The 17,177-nt window shown below is 40.6% G+C and overlaps 1 protein-coding gene across 1 annotated transcript in view; it reads left to right on the top strand.

Moving 5' to 3' along the window:
* agbl4 (AGBL carboxypeptidase 4) overlaps positions 1–17,177 on the top strand; it is a 257,535-nt gene that overhangs the window by 237,248 nt on the left and 3,110 nt on the right. Inside the window, exons 10-11 of the mRNA XM_020638952.3 lie at positions 7,192–7,344; positions 11,210–11,372. Of these exons, the coding sequence (XP_020494608.1) occupies positions 7,192–7,344; positions 11,210–11,372 (316 nt within the window). The remainder of the gene's footprint in view (positions 1–7,191; positions 7,345–11,209; positions 11,373–17,177) is intronic.

The following is a 17,177-nucleotide window of genomic DNA, read 5'->3' as shown; positions in this document are numbered from 1 at the left end:
TTTTGGATAATTTGTTAAAGATGACATAGAGGTCATTGTTGCCTTGGCTTCTATTTGACCTTTTTAATATTAGAAAATGAATTTTTAATCTGAAACAAACGTGTATGGTCCTGTCACAGCACCTAGATATATTTTGCACCTTGAAATCCCCCTTAATGTCCTCCTTCTGTGACTCCACTACAGTTTGCTTCTCTTTCTCTGTGTCTTACTCTCTTTTCAACGGTCAGACTTACCTTTTTTTGTGCGAGTTTTATGTGTATCTTCATGTTTATTTACTCATGCTCTTTGTCTGCATCGTCATCCTGTGTTCGCAACCATTTCTGAGATTTACAGCCAACATTTTCCCATCATCCCTGTCTTGTTTCATTCACTCAATTATCCACTCTTCTCAAACCAAATTAACTTATTTCACAAGATTTTTACTTCTCTTGATTTTTTACATCATTGATCAAATTATATTTCACTACTTTCCCCTTGCTTCATTTTTTCAGTCTTTTCTTATCATCTCTTCTTGTCTGTATCTATCCTCTCTTCCCTCTCCTGTTCTACTGGCAGGCCTTCTCGACAGATGTGGCATCTTATGTTGCACTAACAGGCTGGAAGCGGAGGGCTGCCTGCGCCCGTTCAGGCTGATTACAAGTCACCTCTGTGTTCATAAACCGACAAATACCGCCATCAACTTGAGTGCAGAGTACTGACAGAGGGGTAGAGAGTAAGAGAGACATGGAGGCAGAGTTTGCATCGTTCACTCTTGTCCATGACACAGGTCATGCCTTCTGCCATGTTCTGTCATTGGTACATCATAAGAGGGTCACTGACCAGGTGACCCTGTGACTTGAATTGCCTTCTCTGACTAATGAAATGTTGATTGGAGTTTCACATCTTAGACGTGATGTAGCAGTTTATCTTTCTGTCCTTATTGTGTGGGTAAGTTTGAGTGTTTGATTATCACACAGTTCCACAAATTCACTCCGCTGGAGTTGAGTAGGTTGCTCAAGGGCACCTCAAAATCATTGCATGGGTAATGAGATTTCAAGAATTGATCTTATTTAAGGTTGGAATTGACCACCTGATGAAGTCTGCCTTTAAGCTCTGAATTTCTTCACTGAAGTGATGTATATTAATTTTAAATATTTATTGAGTGTGTACTGTTAGTTTCTTCACTCTCACCTCCCTGAAACAAGAATACATGTTCAAAAGTGTAAAAGAGATTGATTAAACCGGTTAAACTGATATTTAGTTAGCTGCTAGCATGTCTATTAGACCTACCTATTGTCATGTTGTATCTTAACCCAGTGTTATTATGATTAAGAGCCACTTCCACATGTAGAACATCTGCAGTGTTCATATTCCCTACTGAGGAAGAGTGAGTCCTGAAATCTTAGTTAAAACTTCACCAATACAAGCCAAAGAAAAAGCCATTTCAGGTGTTATGCTTAGTAAATAATTTGTAATTTCATAAAGCCTTTATCTATAGCCTTTCTTTTGCTAGTCATGTATGGAAGTTATTGGCTAAAATGCATTAGGCTATGCTTAAATGTTATCTCACATTTTTACATTTTACATTATTTTCCTAAAGTCTAACTATGTATGCTATATACTTGAACATAAGGTGACGCTGCCTCTGAATTTCCATATCTTCCACATGGATTGTCAATACCTAATATTATTCTAGCTTGTAGCTTCGGACTTGCTGCTTTAGTAAGTTGTAATTAAGTAAGTAAAGATGCGATTTCTCTTTTCCTGCTTTGTATAAAAGAGAAATTAGTTGGTTTCTGTACAAACCAGGAGACTTTTTCTCTAATAAGTTGGACCGACAACCTGACACTTTAGCAGTTGTATACCAGAGACGGTTAACAAACAAACACGTCCCCAGTTTCAGACTTTAAATGAGAAACCTGATTTTTAATTGTGTAAAATGAGTGATCAGTTGTTTAAAAAGACTGCATTTTGCAGTGATACATCTGCTAATGTAAATATTATAAACTTGTCTACATATGCCTGTGCAAAAACATAATGCTTAATAGGCATAGCAACAGTAACTAAGGGGATCTGGCTTCGTGAACAGCGTGCTGGCATCCCTCCAGTCAAAGGCCTGCTTTTCCAACATATAGAACATCACTGCCCACTTCAAAAACCAGCTGGATCCTGTTGAGAAAGCTGTCATTCCTCCCACAGGTAAAAAAAGGCAATATTTAAACGTTGGATAATATTCATTACATAATGAGCAAGTTCAACTTTCTTCTCTTGAACAAGCAGCAGTTTCCACTCTTTTTAAAAAGGTATGCTGCTGATGCTGAGAGCTTTATCCAGGAGCTTGTAATCCTGCTTCAATCAGCTCCTTTTTCCTTTCTGTGTAAAGATAAGCCCCACGTTTACAGCCCTCGCAGCACCCCCTGCACCTAGCTCTAATTAATATGCAGGAGATAAGTACTTGTCTGACAAAATTCATTCGTTTGACCTTCTAGGCTTTACACTAAACTGTTTGCGGCTGCTGCAAGTTCACCACAAGTTGAGAGTTCCCTGGAGTTTCTGCAGCGAGATGGGGCTTTTGTTTCTCTCTGAGAGGTTTAATTTGGACAGCTCACTCTCCCCTCTCTGTTTCCCTCTCTCACTCGCACAAATTGTCTTCTGACTTTCATTCGGCAGTCTCTGTTTCTTAATTGCCCTTAATTGCTTAATTACAATTTCAAATGAACAATTCTGGAGGTCAGAGTGGGTTGTTAATTGAAGCATCAATCACAGCACTGAGGCCTTCAGAACCATCTCAGTTTGATTGACAGGGCATTACGTGAGTATTGTAGAGAGCCTGGACCTGACATTGTGGGGGCTGCATGCTGTTCCCACTGTTCCAGCTGCTTCTCTGCTGTCCTTCTCATGATGCTGGGAAGGAGAAACGTTGTGGGGAATCAGGACGGAAAAGACTCAATTGAACAGAATTTGGTTTGCGTCACCTTGCAATAAGCAAAAGGTGGCAGCTATAGGCCCCGCCTTCTTTTTGTGCATATTTTTCTGTTTTTGTGTTGGTTTCATTATAATCGGCTTTCCTTTGACTCCAAATAGACACATTCATACACCAGGTGGCTTTTGAGACTCCACTTATGAATGTGATATACTTTAGTCTCCTTTGATCTTATAAACTATCATCTAATGTTGCAGCATGCAATGATCATATTACACCAGGTGCTTCTCACTTAAGCCTACACTAGATTGCACACCATATGTCTGTAGCCAATCACAGGACTTGCTGTCTGTGTTATTTTGAAGTTTCAGAAGTATACCCAAGTATGACCATAGATTGCCCCTTAATGGTTTTATTTCATTTTGTGATCCAAATTTGGGGTATTTTTCAACCAATTAGATTTACTTTGTAAAAGAAATGTTGAGTTTGGACTTCAAACGGTACAAAACAGGTGATAGAACAAAGAGACAAACAAAAAACATTGGTTAAAAACAACTTGTAAGACTTTTTGACACTATTGTCCCAGACACACATTTGCGACCCACTGAAAACTCCTCTGCGACCACCTTTCGGGTCCCCACCCACTAGTTGAGAACCACTGTACTAGAGTGTTAATTGCTCCTGTGTAAGAAAATCAAAAACTGTTTTAAATACTGTATAAATGAACAATCAATTTCTACCATTAATTTAAACTCTTTTTTTGGTTTGAAAGCTCTACTCACCTGCATTGACCTCAAACACACCAAGTATTTCCTGCTATCATAGATTCTTTACTGGGTCGAAGCCAGCAGAGCCTGTAGCCAACTTCACAAAGTCTTGTGTATTTTATTTTCAATTATCACATATCAATGAAGCAGCTTCTTGTTCTCTTTTACAGTAATTAGTTTTCTGACTTAACAAAGTAAAACTCAACATGAAGAGATCCAATTCATTTTCATAGTAGTTTTTTATTGGGATAATAAAGATTTGTTGCTTTACTTATGCAGCACTTTTTGGTCACCTTTTTTTCAATTCATCCAGCTCCACCCCCCCTACTTGGGGGGGAGAGACCCAGGTGATTATTAGTCTGGTTTTCCTTGTTTAGACTCCAGCTGGCTGGGTGGAACTCCTTCCACCCGCCTGCCTCTGTCTAGTCGAGCTGGATTTACCTCACTCCTCTCCTCCCTCAATTTCTGTACTCCCCCTCCTCTTTTTCCCCATGTGGTGACCCCCTCTTTCTTTCCGTTTCCTCAACCTTTTTGTCTCTTTAAATATTTCTCTCTCTGTCCTCTGCTCTGCTGGCTGCTTTTTTTTATCCCTCTTTTTTCGTTTATGTTTTCTGTTGTTTCTCTCTCTCTCCCTTTCTTTCACTGTCCTCTCCAACCCCCACCCTCGCCCCTCCTCCCCACCTTCTCCTGCTGCTGCTTCTCTCCTCTGGGGCTCCATCCATCAGGTTGTCGGGGGCTGCTAGCGGCTGACTCCAAGCCACCATATTTCACCGCCAGCCAGCCAAGCAGCTGACAGCACAGCCACTGCCAGGAAATTGCTTTGGCTGTGAGCGGAATTTCAAACACGGGCACACTGCGTCGCCTGGGCCGCCCAAGCACCACTTCCCTCTCTCTCTCTCTCTTTCTTCCCCCTCCCTCTCTCCTGTCAATCTCTCTACACACATCTCTATGCCTCTCCATATCTCTTTTTGTCTTCCTCTATGTTTTCTCTTTCTCTGTTTGTCTTTATGTACTTATTTCCTCTCTTTCTATTTCTCTCCCTCACATCTCTGCATGTTGTTCTGTTTGCTCTCACCTGGCCCTCTGTCTCTCCATACACCCTCATGCAGAAACACATATCCATCGGTTTTTTCTTTGTCTTTTGTCCGTCTTTGTTTTTCCCTATCTCTCTGCTCTCTGCTCTCTCTCCTTCACCTTCAACCCGCACTATGTCTCCCTCTCATTTTTCCATCCTCTCATTCTTCCCCTCCTTTTCCTCTACTTTACGACCCAAAGGGAACAAGGTGTGGGGCTGAATTTGTAATGAGAGAGGGAAAGGGAGGGAGATAAAGACGAGAAAGAAGAGAAGGGGGAAGGATAAAACCAGAAGGAAAAGAATGGAGCTGTAAGATAGAGAGAGTAGGGGTGGGTGATGGTGGTACTGCTCCTGAGTTACGGGTCAGAAGGTGTATGAGTGTGTTCGTATGTTTGTGTGTAAAAACAGGATTCAGACCGTTGAAGTGAGGACTTTTTTGCCCAGTGAGGTCATTTCTGCTGTTTTTTAGGTCCTGTCTGGTTAAGGTTTAAAGAACAGGTTTAAATAATATCCCAGCTTTATTGTCTGAGACTGGACTGTTAGAAATAGCATGATCATTAAATATCTAATTAAAATCATGTGTCTCAGCTCCCATTCTAATCAAAAAGTCAATTCAATGGCCCAAATACATAACACATTTTAACAAAGATAATAGGCATGGGGCAAAATATATATAAGGCTAAATATATTTGTCCTGATTTGTATAGTAGATAAAAAAAAAGCACGATAAAAAGACAGCAGCATAATGTCGGACAGCAGTGAAAAAATTATTCTGACACTGAATCCCGTTGAATAGATACATTAATGGAGCACTTTACCTTTTAGGGGCATTTATGTCCTTCAGTTAATCAGGTATAGTAATGTATATGAATGTATCGCAATATATCGATTATTGAAGAATCACTGTAACAGGTATTATCATTATCCTGAGCCACATATTGCGCATCGCTTTGTAATCTCATGAAATGTATCTCATAACTTTCATATCGTCTCATGTTGTATCGCTTTGTATTGTATCGTCAGTTACCTGCACTCACCCTCCCCTGTAGATCACATTATTGTGAAAGGAAGTCCCCACTGTGCCTACTGAATGGCTTATGATTTTAAAAAAACTCCCAGAAATCTCAGACGAGTCAAAAGTCATATCCACCTTGTGACAACAATCATTTCACTTTTGTACTCTTCCATTCAACTATTTTCATGAACTTTTTGATCTTTTTTCTGTGGTTCAGTTGATGATAAACCTTCAATCTATGGGAAGTTAATAATTTATTTCAAAAGCAGGTTTGTGTCCAAACAGGAAGTCACGTAACCTTAGCCTAAGACTAAAAAAATTCAAAATAAAAGCATAAAACAAAAAAAAATGCAAAATAATGGAATTTAAACATGCAATTGTAAATCTGATTCATTAAGATTAACTTTTTTTAAATTAGCAATTAAACTAAATCTATCATTAATTTATTGCTTGACAGCCTTAGTGAAATAAAAAATTACAAAAATTCCAGAAATTAAACAGCATATACACATTTTGATATCAGTCTGCACTTTTCAGAAAGTTAGTCCCCATTTGATTGCAAAAAATAAAATAAATCTCAGTCCTCTTGATGCATATTCTTGATGCGTGTGCGTGTGCGTGTGTAGAATGAATGAGTGATAACAGCAAGAGTAACAGATCTTGTAAAATGCTTTTTACACAGTGTATAGTGGATAGAAAAGATATTACACGCTGAATATGAAGTCAATATTAACTTGATTAGTAAGTATGTGGTTTGTGATAAATCTGTGACGTAAAACATGAGAGTACGTGTGTGTCTTTACACCGTATGACTTGTAGATGTGCCCTTCGGAGCCTTCAGTAGGGCACGCTGATTGAAGTTAATGTGTGGATGGTTGACTCCTTTCAGGCAGTCTACACTGTCTGAGGGTTTACAGTCATCCAATTGATGAAGCATCTCACCTGCAGTCTCATTAAAGCAAGGAAATTCCTTCTCTAAAGGGAAGATTCCACCATATTTTATGTGGATGTCCAATCGTTGTTGTTTGCTTGGAGTTAAATGAAGCAAACAATTCCATAGCTCTTGCTCTATTGACCAAAAAAGAACTACCAGGATGCTTTGTGCAGCTGTAGCCTCACCCTTTGTCAGCCAAAACACTATGAGTGTCCTCTTCTATGAAGTCCTCTGCATCCATATGTATGTCCATGTTAATGCTGTTAATGTAGCATAGTGTTAGAGATAGGATGCAATTCAAGCAAAAGATGTAAACTTAAAACTCATGCTGACATAGATATAGTTGAAAATCAGTTTAATATTTGAAGGGAATCTGCCGTGAACTGTTGAGCACACTGTCAGAAACATCTTTCTCAAACCCGCTGTTATTTATCTCTTGTTTGTGTCCCTCTGTTTCTCTGTCCCTCTGTTCCCTTTCATTGCTTTTTCCACCATCAGAGAGTCAGTTTGGAGTTCTACATTGATGTTCATGCCCACTCCACCATGCTGAATGGCTTCATGTACGGCAATGTGTTCGAGGATGAGGAGCGCGTCCAGAGACAGGCTGTCTTCCCGAGGCTGCTGTGCCAAAATGCACCAGACTTCTCTTTTGTAAGTCACACAAACAGACATACACACAAACACAAGCACACCAGGGAGGAGGGTTTAGGAGCAGAATTTCTCCTAAATCAGGTTGCTGGCTTGGGAAAAAACATGAAATTGTTATTTTTAATAACTACCGTGAGATGATCTTTAGGAAGGCACTTAATGCCACCTGCTGCACTCTGTTTGGCACACACTTGAAATATAGTTGCACCACGCACCTCGAGGAACCCAGGAGTAATTGTGTGTATCTACATGGAATTATGTTTAGGCTGCATATAATAAACAATGTACATTCGCTTAGGTTAAATGACTTGACACACTATGCACTCAAACACACACACACACACACACACACACACACACCAGACACATATGCAAACACACACACATAAATACATACTCACAAAAACACACTCACAAGGAGACAATCAGACCAAATAGATCAAGAAACTAGGGACAGGCAAAAAAAAATAATACTCATAAAATATGCAACAAACAAAGTATGAAGAAGGCTGCAGCTTTTAAATCTTCAGTAGGAAACTTTATCAGAAAATGTGCAGGTCTAAGAAGATGCCCAGATCAGAGATGAAGTATAAAAAAAAATTTCCAGGACCATTTTACATAACTTTGAATAGAAATAAAAATCAATACAGTGCATATGTGCAGGACAAAAACTTAACACAACGTGTGGGCCATGATACAGCAATAACATATTTAAGTATACTAGGATATCTTGTTTGAGCTGTGCTGGTGTCCTTTTAACGTTCTCTCTTTAGAAATCTAAAACTATGTGTATTTGGACAGGACTATGAAGACTAAGCACAGCGAGGAGGGGAAAGCAAAGTGGAGATTTAAGTATTAAAAATAAACGGAGGAAGGAAGCAAGATCATTTGGGAGAAAACCTCCATTTACTGCTTATCCTAATAAGACCCTTTCATTCAGGTACATTATCCACCAAACCATTTCCTCTCGGTCCTCTGACACTCCTTCTGACCTTCGTCTTCTCAGTGACGCTGACATTTCATAGCAGAGCCACTTACACACATCATAAAGAATAACCTTTATTGCCCATTGACACTCAGTGCCAACTTGGATGCAGGGACAGGCAGACAGGCAGATGTTCGCACACACATCTATTGAAATGTCACTGATTGCCACTGTCTATACAGTATGCAGTGTTATGAAGGACAAGTAAAAACGCTATTTCAGGAGAATTTATCTCTCTCTCTTACTGTATTGCTTGTGTGACAGCTGGCCCAGGGGTCATCTCCCTCTCTGTGCTTTTGTCCCTCTGCCCATTCAGCACTACCTAAAGCCCAATGCAGCTTGCAGCAGCAGCAGCACAGCACAATCACGGCAAACTCCCACTGGTGGCCGCCAAGTCTGCATTTCAGCACGGCAACTCTCACTGCAGCAGAGTGGAGTGACAGTGAATTGAAACTTTTTTTCCACACTCTTCCCCAGACAGCACCATAGTTGTATAGTATAGCTGACACGCTGAAACCCAAAATAGCCTGGATGGTGTTTTTTTTTCTTCCCTGCTATGCTATAGCCATTTGCAGCCAATCCTTGTAATGACTTTGTATGACGTGAATCTTTTTAAATAATCTGCTGTAACCTTCATCATCCTTGTCCTGGATTCTAGAGAGACTTAGCAATGCAAGTTCCAAAGAAACAAATCGGCATTTACAATGATGAATCATGTGAGCCAATATTGGCAGTAGTTGTTTTGTTTGTCATCGATCATTAAGATAATATTGTCAAATTGCTATTCATTCTCAGTAAAAATAATCACGATATTAAAGGTTAAGAGCTAGAAATTAATGGTTTAATTGATATCAATGGAGGTAGTTGTACGCATGCCACGTACTGTAGGTGCAGGGCAGTGCAAAAACAGCAAACTGAGGAAGAAGATAGACCCACACACTTCCTCAAATGCCACAATAAAAGGTTTTTATTAATCACAACGTTTCAACCTCTGGTCCACTCAAGAAGCGAGGTCCCTCACTCCACTCCTTCAACAACTCCCCATTAACATCACCTAGTAGAAAACAGTCCCCTGTCATCCAAAACTTGACTGGTACCTGTTGAGGAAATTACTAAGACTTTACTTCACACAATAATGATTCAGTTGACTCAGATGGCTTAAGTTGAAGAAATTTTATATATAAGATGAATACTCATGAGAAGACATGGATCAACAGCAAACATGTGAACTCGTGTCTTGCTTAACCAAATCTGTCCAACCTTCCACTAAGGCTTTGCATATAAAGTTACAACCATCCATCCATCCATCAAATATGTATCCCACTTTTCCCTGTCATGGGAGGCTGGAGCTGATCCCAGCTGCGAGAGGTGGGGTACATTCTGGTCTGTTCAACGAGTCAATCACAGGGCTGACATATAGAGACAGACAACCAGCCACACTCACATTCACACCTACGGGCAATTTAGAGTCATCAGTTAACCTAACGAGCATGTCTTTGTACTGTGGGGAGAAGCCGGAGTACCCGGAGAGAACCTACGCATGCAGGAGAGAACATGCAAACTCCACACAGAGAAGCCCTGTCCATTGTGATCATTGTATTTTAAAAGAACGTCTTAAAATGTTGTAGGCATTTCAGGTTTGGTTTTAGATTGGTTTTATTCTTATCTCAGAGAGATCAGTCTGCATGGAAAAGGAAATTATAAATCAACTTCTGTACCACTAATATAAAGAGTTCCACATATGAATATATAGGAAATATGAAATACAATTTCCCTGTCTATTACACAGTTAAACAACCTCCACACATGCATTGCTGATATAAAAAACTGGATGGCTACACATTTTCATCAATTAAACTCACTCATTAAAATCTGAGATTATTATCAAAGGCCAGACTTAAAGCAAAATATTATTGTTGCCCATCTTGGTCCCCTTCTATTTACCATCAGTGAATCCTGTAAAAAAAAAAAAAACCTAGGTTATTTGGGTTTTATGAATATGTGTTATGTTTTATAGTATTTTATCAACCGTTGCTTATTACCTTTTTAGTTGTATGTAATGTACTATGTACCGTAATGTAGAACTTGTTCTCAAAAGTGCTTTATAAATAAAGGTATAATAATAATGATGCAATGTAATGCAATGATGCTGTTTAGAGCTGAGAGAGTTGACCAAATCGGTATAATTGTGGACCTAAGATCCAAAACAATGAGCTTAAAGATCCTAAAACACTGAAGGGTTCAGGATACATGCCAAGTCCTTTGGATCATTCTTGGTGTGTGTCCCCCTACATACTGTAGATTACTTAATGTCATTTAAATTATTGTAATTACCAAATAATGTAGCTGATGAAATCTTGCCATCACTACTTTTGAAAAGATTCAGCAGGGAATTGGCAGTTTGGCTATCAGACTAGTCGTTTTGTAACTCTGCGGAAGTTAGCAGAACCCTAGTGTACCCTTTCACAGTGATGTGTAAGTTGGCACACCCAAAAAGATATTTACTCGCTGTATGTTTCTTCCTCTTTTGAGTGTATTTTGTGTAATATTGTGTCCGTCAAGGGCTGAAAAAATCAAGATGTGATAAAAGCCTTATACCAGGCTTTTTAAGGGATTAAAAACATCTTATTTGGAAAAGTTTACTTTAGTTCTGCGTAAAGTAGCTTTTCAGGATTCTATAGAGCTATTTAGGGATTTAGTATTTTATAGTTAGGGCTAATGATTTCAAAGGAAACTCTCCAGTCTCCAGGGTCTTCTTTAAAGATGCTCAAACAGGGTGTGAAGATGGCTGACACTAAAACTTTAACCCTCACCCTCTTAGAGAAGTTGCATCTATCCTACCTTTAATCCAATTGATGTTATGTTCCTTATTTTTTCCTCTAGTCTAACACCTCCTTTAACCGGGACGTTGTGAAGGCCGGTACGGGAAGACGGTTCCTTGGTGGTCTCCTTGACGACACGTCCTACTGCTACACTCTGGAGGTGTCCTTCTACAGTTACATGACAGCGGGCAGCACGGCCCCTGTACCCTACACTGAGGAGACATGTATCCTTCAACGTATGAAATGTCTTTGTATGCATATTCATGAGTTTGTTCATTAGGGAAACGAAAGAGTTAAGGGTGCAGAGAGCAGAAGTTATATTTTATTTCCCTTACTTCTCCTCTATCCTTATTTCAAACGCAATCACACACACGCTCTGTTTATACAGGAAGAAACTCTCTCCAGAGTAATCATTTTAGCATTTGTTTTCTTGGCTGCGTGTGTGTGTATGCGTAGTTGTAAATGTGTGTGTCTTGTCATGTGTGTGCAGGAAAAAAACATGTTGCTCTTTTGTTGCCTCTTGTTGCGACAGATGTGCAGTGACAGAACAGGGATGTGATAGCTACATCTATTGATTTCATTTACAAAGAAGAGAGGGGAAAAAGGCTTGTTTGTGTGCACAGTTGTGGCTTTGATTGAGATAAACAATGAAACAATGGTACGAAAATAACTCCTGTCAACTACACACACACACACACACACACACACACACACACACACACACACACACACACACACACACACACACACACACACACACACACACACACACACACACACACACACACAAACACAAACACCAGGAGCACACACATACATTTTGTTGAGGTCCCAGATGCCTTAATGGAGCCAGATGTGGGGAAGTTTTTCCTTCAGCTGACCTTCTCAGGGCTGAAGAGCTCATGAGAGCCGGCCGATGGCGGACTGATCTTACCGATAGAGAGAGTGAGAAGAGGGAGAAAGAGAGATTTAAAGAGGGCGATAAGGACACTACACATGAGAAGTATGTGCTCCCCTACACATGATCTGCAGGTGGAGGGGAGGGTGGGTATAGATGTAGCCCTAGTGCCCTCTAGTGCTAAGAGATGGCACTGTCTGACACCTCTCGCCCACTTGAAAAGTTTGTAACACTACGAATCTACACGCTTTTGGTTGTTGGAAACATGTAAAGAAAGTGATACAAAACATGTATTATCGGAATAATGAGGCTTGGGGAAAACAAAGCAGGTTGTGTGCCTTTTCAGTATCAGCATCAATGTAACCCTCCTCATTAAAAAAAAACACAGGCTCTTGTATTAAAGTTGTGACACCCCAGATAGAAATACAGCCATTTGCACAGGGAGCAACAAAAGCTACAAATAGTAAACCAGATTGAACAGACAGGTGAACAAACAGAACATAACAAATTCTGCTTGGTCTAGAGAGCAAGAGGAGAAATGAAAGCGTTGGTGTGTTTGCAGAGAGGACTGTTTCCTGAAGGTCAAAATCTCAGCCTTACTTGCTTGATCTTTTTTTTGTTTTCCCAAAGTGTGTGTGTTTGTTGGAGGGGGAGGTGTACAAGAAGGCGGGGCTCCACAGGGTGGGCTTGCAGCACAGGGACCTGGTGTAGAGTGAAGATTGGGGTCAGGCAGGTTGAAGGAACCGACCATGTCGCTTTATACGCCCCAGTAGTCAGCTTGATGGAGCGTGCAAATCATCAACAGAGACCTTTAGCATCTCAACAACCCCCCTCCACCTTTTTCACCTGATGCACGCACACACACATACAGAGGCACACACATACAGTCCTCTAATCTAATACATGACAAATGAATAATAACCTGAACCCCCGACTCTTAGCGCCTTCCAAACATGCGGCCCTTTACCCTTTTATCTTTTCCGACTCTCCCTCCCTGCTGATGTGACTCGTAGACACCAAAAATTGAAATCTTAACCTCTCTCACATCTGAGACTTTTGTCACAGTTTGAAGGTGTTCAAAAATGTGTCTGTATTTGTTTTCTGTTCGTTCTTGTCCTCTTTCTCTCGTATCCTCGTCTGTCCTCTGCAACGTCCTTTCCTCTCATCTCGTCACCCAGAACATAACAGCTCATTATATCATTTAGTCAAGCTGAGAATCCTCTTGTCTGTAACAGCAGGGACAACCTCCATCATGTGTCTGTCTTTTCTTTGTCCTCTAGTCATTAAATACATGTGTGTGTGGTTGGTGTGTGTGTGTGCGTGTGTGTGTGTGTGTGTGTGTGCGTGTGTGTGTGTGTGTGTCTTAATCCACATGTGCATGTACCTTCACCTACATGTATATTCCTACATGCTGTCAAAGTTCTTATTCCTATATGCTGTTCAGAGAGGTAAAATCTATTCTCACTGACAACCCATCTCCCTGAACTGTGATTAAACATTTTGTCCTGTTATTTTCCTCCAGTTTTTCTTCTCATTTTCACTTTCCCTCAGTGTTTTGTGACAGGCCTTCCGGTTCAGACTGTCAAGCTAAAACCGGAAAAGTGAAAAGATGAAGGTAGAGAAAATCTGGGAGCGAGTTCAACACTCAGCTTGATGCTTCCTATTGTGTCTGTGTTTGATATGAGTGTTTATGTGAGCTTTTAGGATCTACTTGGATAGTAGGTGTGTGTTTGTATGTGTGTGTGCTTTTTGTGTAATGGAGAAACGGTACTCTCTAGGACTTGTTTTCTGTGCTGATCGTCCAAACTTTGTGACAAAGACTTGCTATTTTTTTTCCTGCACATTTAAATTTTCAATCAGCAAAGTACATGCAAAGATTTTAACATATATTTTCATTCAAATACTCGACATTTGTCTTGTTCTTCCTTTTTTGATTATCCATGTTTGTGCAAAGTTGGCCATCTCCAAGGTACAATAATTGTTTGACTCATGCAGATGACTTTGGCTGTTCTAAAAAAAAAAAACACACCTTTTCTACATGTGTGTGATGTCTGTCTGCCGAAGCATCAACACCCAAACCCACACTTGATCATAACAGTGAGAGTCCATGAATACCAGAGCTGCCAGTAAACACAGTGTGCATCACTGAACTTGACACCCAATGGACAGACTAGGGAAGTATGCAAATAAAAAAGCTTAGAGCCAAATATGCTTCACTACCACACATCATACACATCATATCACACTGACATGCACGAATGGGTAAGTGTTCCCAGACACACAGACACAAACATTTATACACACAGTCAATTGCACAGACATAAGTGCTAAGCTCAGATGAACATGCATCCTCACATGAGGACTGAGATCTACACCCAAACAAACAAATAAACATATACATACCAAGTGTTGATGTAGTTTTTGTAGATGGTGATCAAGTTGATTTAATTGAATTAAATGTATTTGTATTTAATAATATGCTGCTGATGATCTCAAACCACTTCACCACAGTGTGCAGCTGTTTTTACTAAGAATCATCTTTTCTTGGTTTGTTTTAATTTTTGTATCTCCACATCAATTTGATTAAGGGAAACTTTATCATTTTGAAAATGAATAACTTCAAGGTTAGTCACTTTTAAAAAAAAACTTTAGACACAAATCCTAGTCTTTCCAAACAGTGGAACACTTGAAAGGAAACATTAAAACTGGACATAAAGTGCCATACATTGATCCATGCTAATGAATCAGGAGCTTTTCTTTCACTTATTTGAATGAATTATTCAAGTTTCAGAGCTTGTCTTTTGGCAGTGACAGGTCCTTCTGTCAGGGATTTAAATCAGCCCTTGTTTGTCCCTTTGGAATACAGGACGTGAGGTCTTTGAGTCAGTTGAATCGCCATTGGGGACAAAAATGTCCCTTTTCTGTATTGCTGTTGTTGACTAGCCCCTTAATTAGCATTGATAATTAGTTCTCAACGTGTCAGTGCAGTGACAGGTCCTGTCAGTGCCCCATATTGATGACTTGAATGTCCCCTTGCTTATCTCCTTGTTAACTCCCATCCGATCGGGGCAGCATTCTCCGCGTGTCTTGTCCATTTTACCACTCGGGGCCTTGTTGTCTGATTGTCACCTTGTCTGTCTGTCTGCCAGGACCAGGCACGAGGGATGTATGGGTGAAAGCTGCTAAATGCCGTGCTGACAGTAAACAGCTGCAGTAAACAAGTAATGACCCCCTCTTCCCCTTTGTGTTGTGTATCCAGAATCTCATCAGAGCCTAAGCTGGTGTGCCCTTGAGCCATGACAATGACCTGCTATTGATCAGACACAACTGCTAGGTGTACAGAGAATGTTAAAGAATACACCTCTAAACACCTCAGGGACAAATAAGCAAGTTGCTGACGGGCTTTGTTGTGTTGAGTTGGCCCTAACACCCTGTTCACCTCTATAAAAAACAGATGATGGTAACACAATTATAATGATAATGCTTTGAGATCTAGTTAAGATGATGATACAGTTTGATAAAAAAAAGTATGGCCTAAATGTGGGTCTTTGTGTGGACAGAGGCTGTCTGTACAGTATGTGTACTTAAGCACATGAAGTTTTTCCAAATATTTCCACTTCCACTCTGTAACCCAATCTTCCTCCTCCGACTGTTTCTTGGCTCTTGCACACATCGTTTCCTGATGCAGCAGAAGCTTTGTTCCAGAGCCTACGGTTTCCCCCGGCAACAGGCCAGACAGCAGTCAGGGCATCCTCTGCGTCTCCGACCATTTGCCCTGTGGATGAAGTTCTCCTTCAGAATCTGACCGTCCATCACAACACCTCCTGTAATAGACGGTGAGTCGTGACAAGCCAAGCTGAGAGGCCATCTGCGCGCTGTGAGGTCGGTGAGATATTTTTGTCGCTGAGCGTGCCCAGCCAAAGAGCTCAGGTTTGGCAGCGTGCTTTGCTGATGAAAGAGAACTGAGGAAAACACCCAAAACTTTCCAGAGGTTAGAATGAAGACATCAAGGATACATGGGAAGTGTATTTGTTTTATACACAGTACAGTAAACAAAGTGTGTCCTTGGATATGTACAAACAGGTACATCATGCCAACCCGTCAGTCAGATCAGCCACACCCCCTATTGTGAATACTTCTTATTCTTATCCTTTATAAAATCAAAGCAGGTGAGTTATTTAAAAAAAATCCCTATTCAATGTATTTTAATAACTCACTTGTTTTGATTTTATGAAGGTGAGTCTGCTTATGCAACCAGCCCCAAGTGGACCCCCAAGGAACTGCAGTTTTCTGCATTGGCTTCAGTATACTGTACACCGCCTAAAATGTTTTCTAAAGCCAGAATTGACCATATTGGGATTAAAGGGATTGCAAACAGAAAGCTGGCAAAACTAAACACTGTGTCCAAAGCTATTACATTGGCTGCTTAATGAGGCTTACATATAATTTAAATAGGAAACTAAGACCGAAATTTACCGCCTGTGTAGTTGCTGTGATATTTGCTATAGACTTCAAAACTTTTTTTTGAAGGTATGAGACATGTTTTATTCTTCACATTAAAGGGATACTTCACCCATTTGCATTAAGCTTTTTATCATTAGAAATTTATCTTTATCATTTCCCCCTGAGATGGGAAATCTTTGTATTTCTAAGTCTGAAAAGGAGCTTCCAGTGATGCAAAAATCGTTATTTTGCATCATCAGAAGCTGTTGCGGTTAGTGGGCTGAAACTACAACGCTAGTTCCACATATTTTCGACCACTGAAGCTACAGACCAATCACAGATCAGTGGGTGGGAACTCACTCCCAGAATCGAAACTTAACATCCACCATATTGCTTGGAAGCTATGCTAACAGGCTCTATGGAGAAAGCTGATAATGGCGAAAAAATATAAATATAGCGGCGAGACGGCTGCTGCGACAGGCCGGTCTTGTGTCTTGGCTGCTGCAGCTGCTGGCTGTCAGGGCCGCTGCTGGCCGCCGCTGCCAGCTCAGCTCAGCCTGCCTGACGGCGGCGGTGAGGACGAGGAGCCCGGGCCGGCTCGAGCTGGGGCGGACTGGTAGTGTCGGTGCTCTCACTGCCTATGGACACAGACATAGAGTCTGTTTTCTGCCAGGAATTTCAAAGATAC

The sequence above is a fragment of the Labrus bergylta genome, chromosome 6 (assembly GCF_963930695.1).
Source record: "Labrus bergylta chromosome 6, fLabBer1.1, whole genome shotgun sequence".
In the NCBI taxonomy this organism is placed as follows: Eukaryota; Metazoa; Chordata; class Actinopteri; order Labriformes; family Labridae; genus Labrus; species Labrus bergylta.
This window is presented reverse-complemented; position numbering and strand designations above follow the sequence as displayed.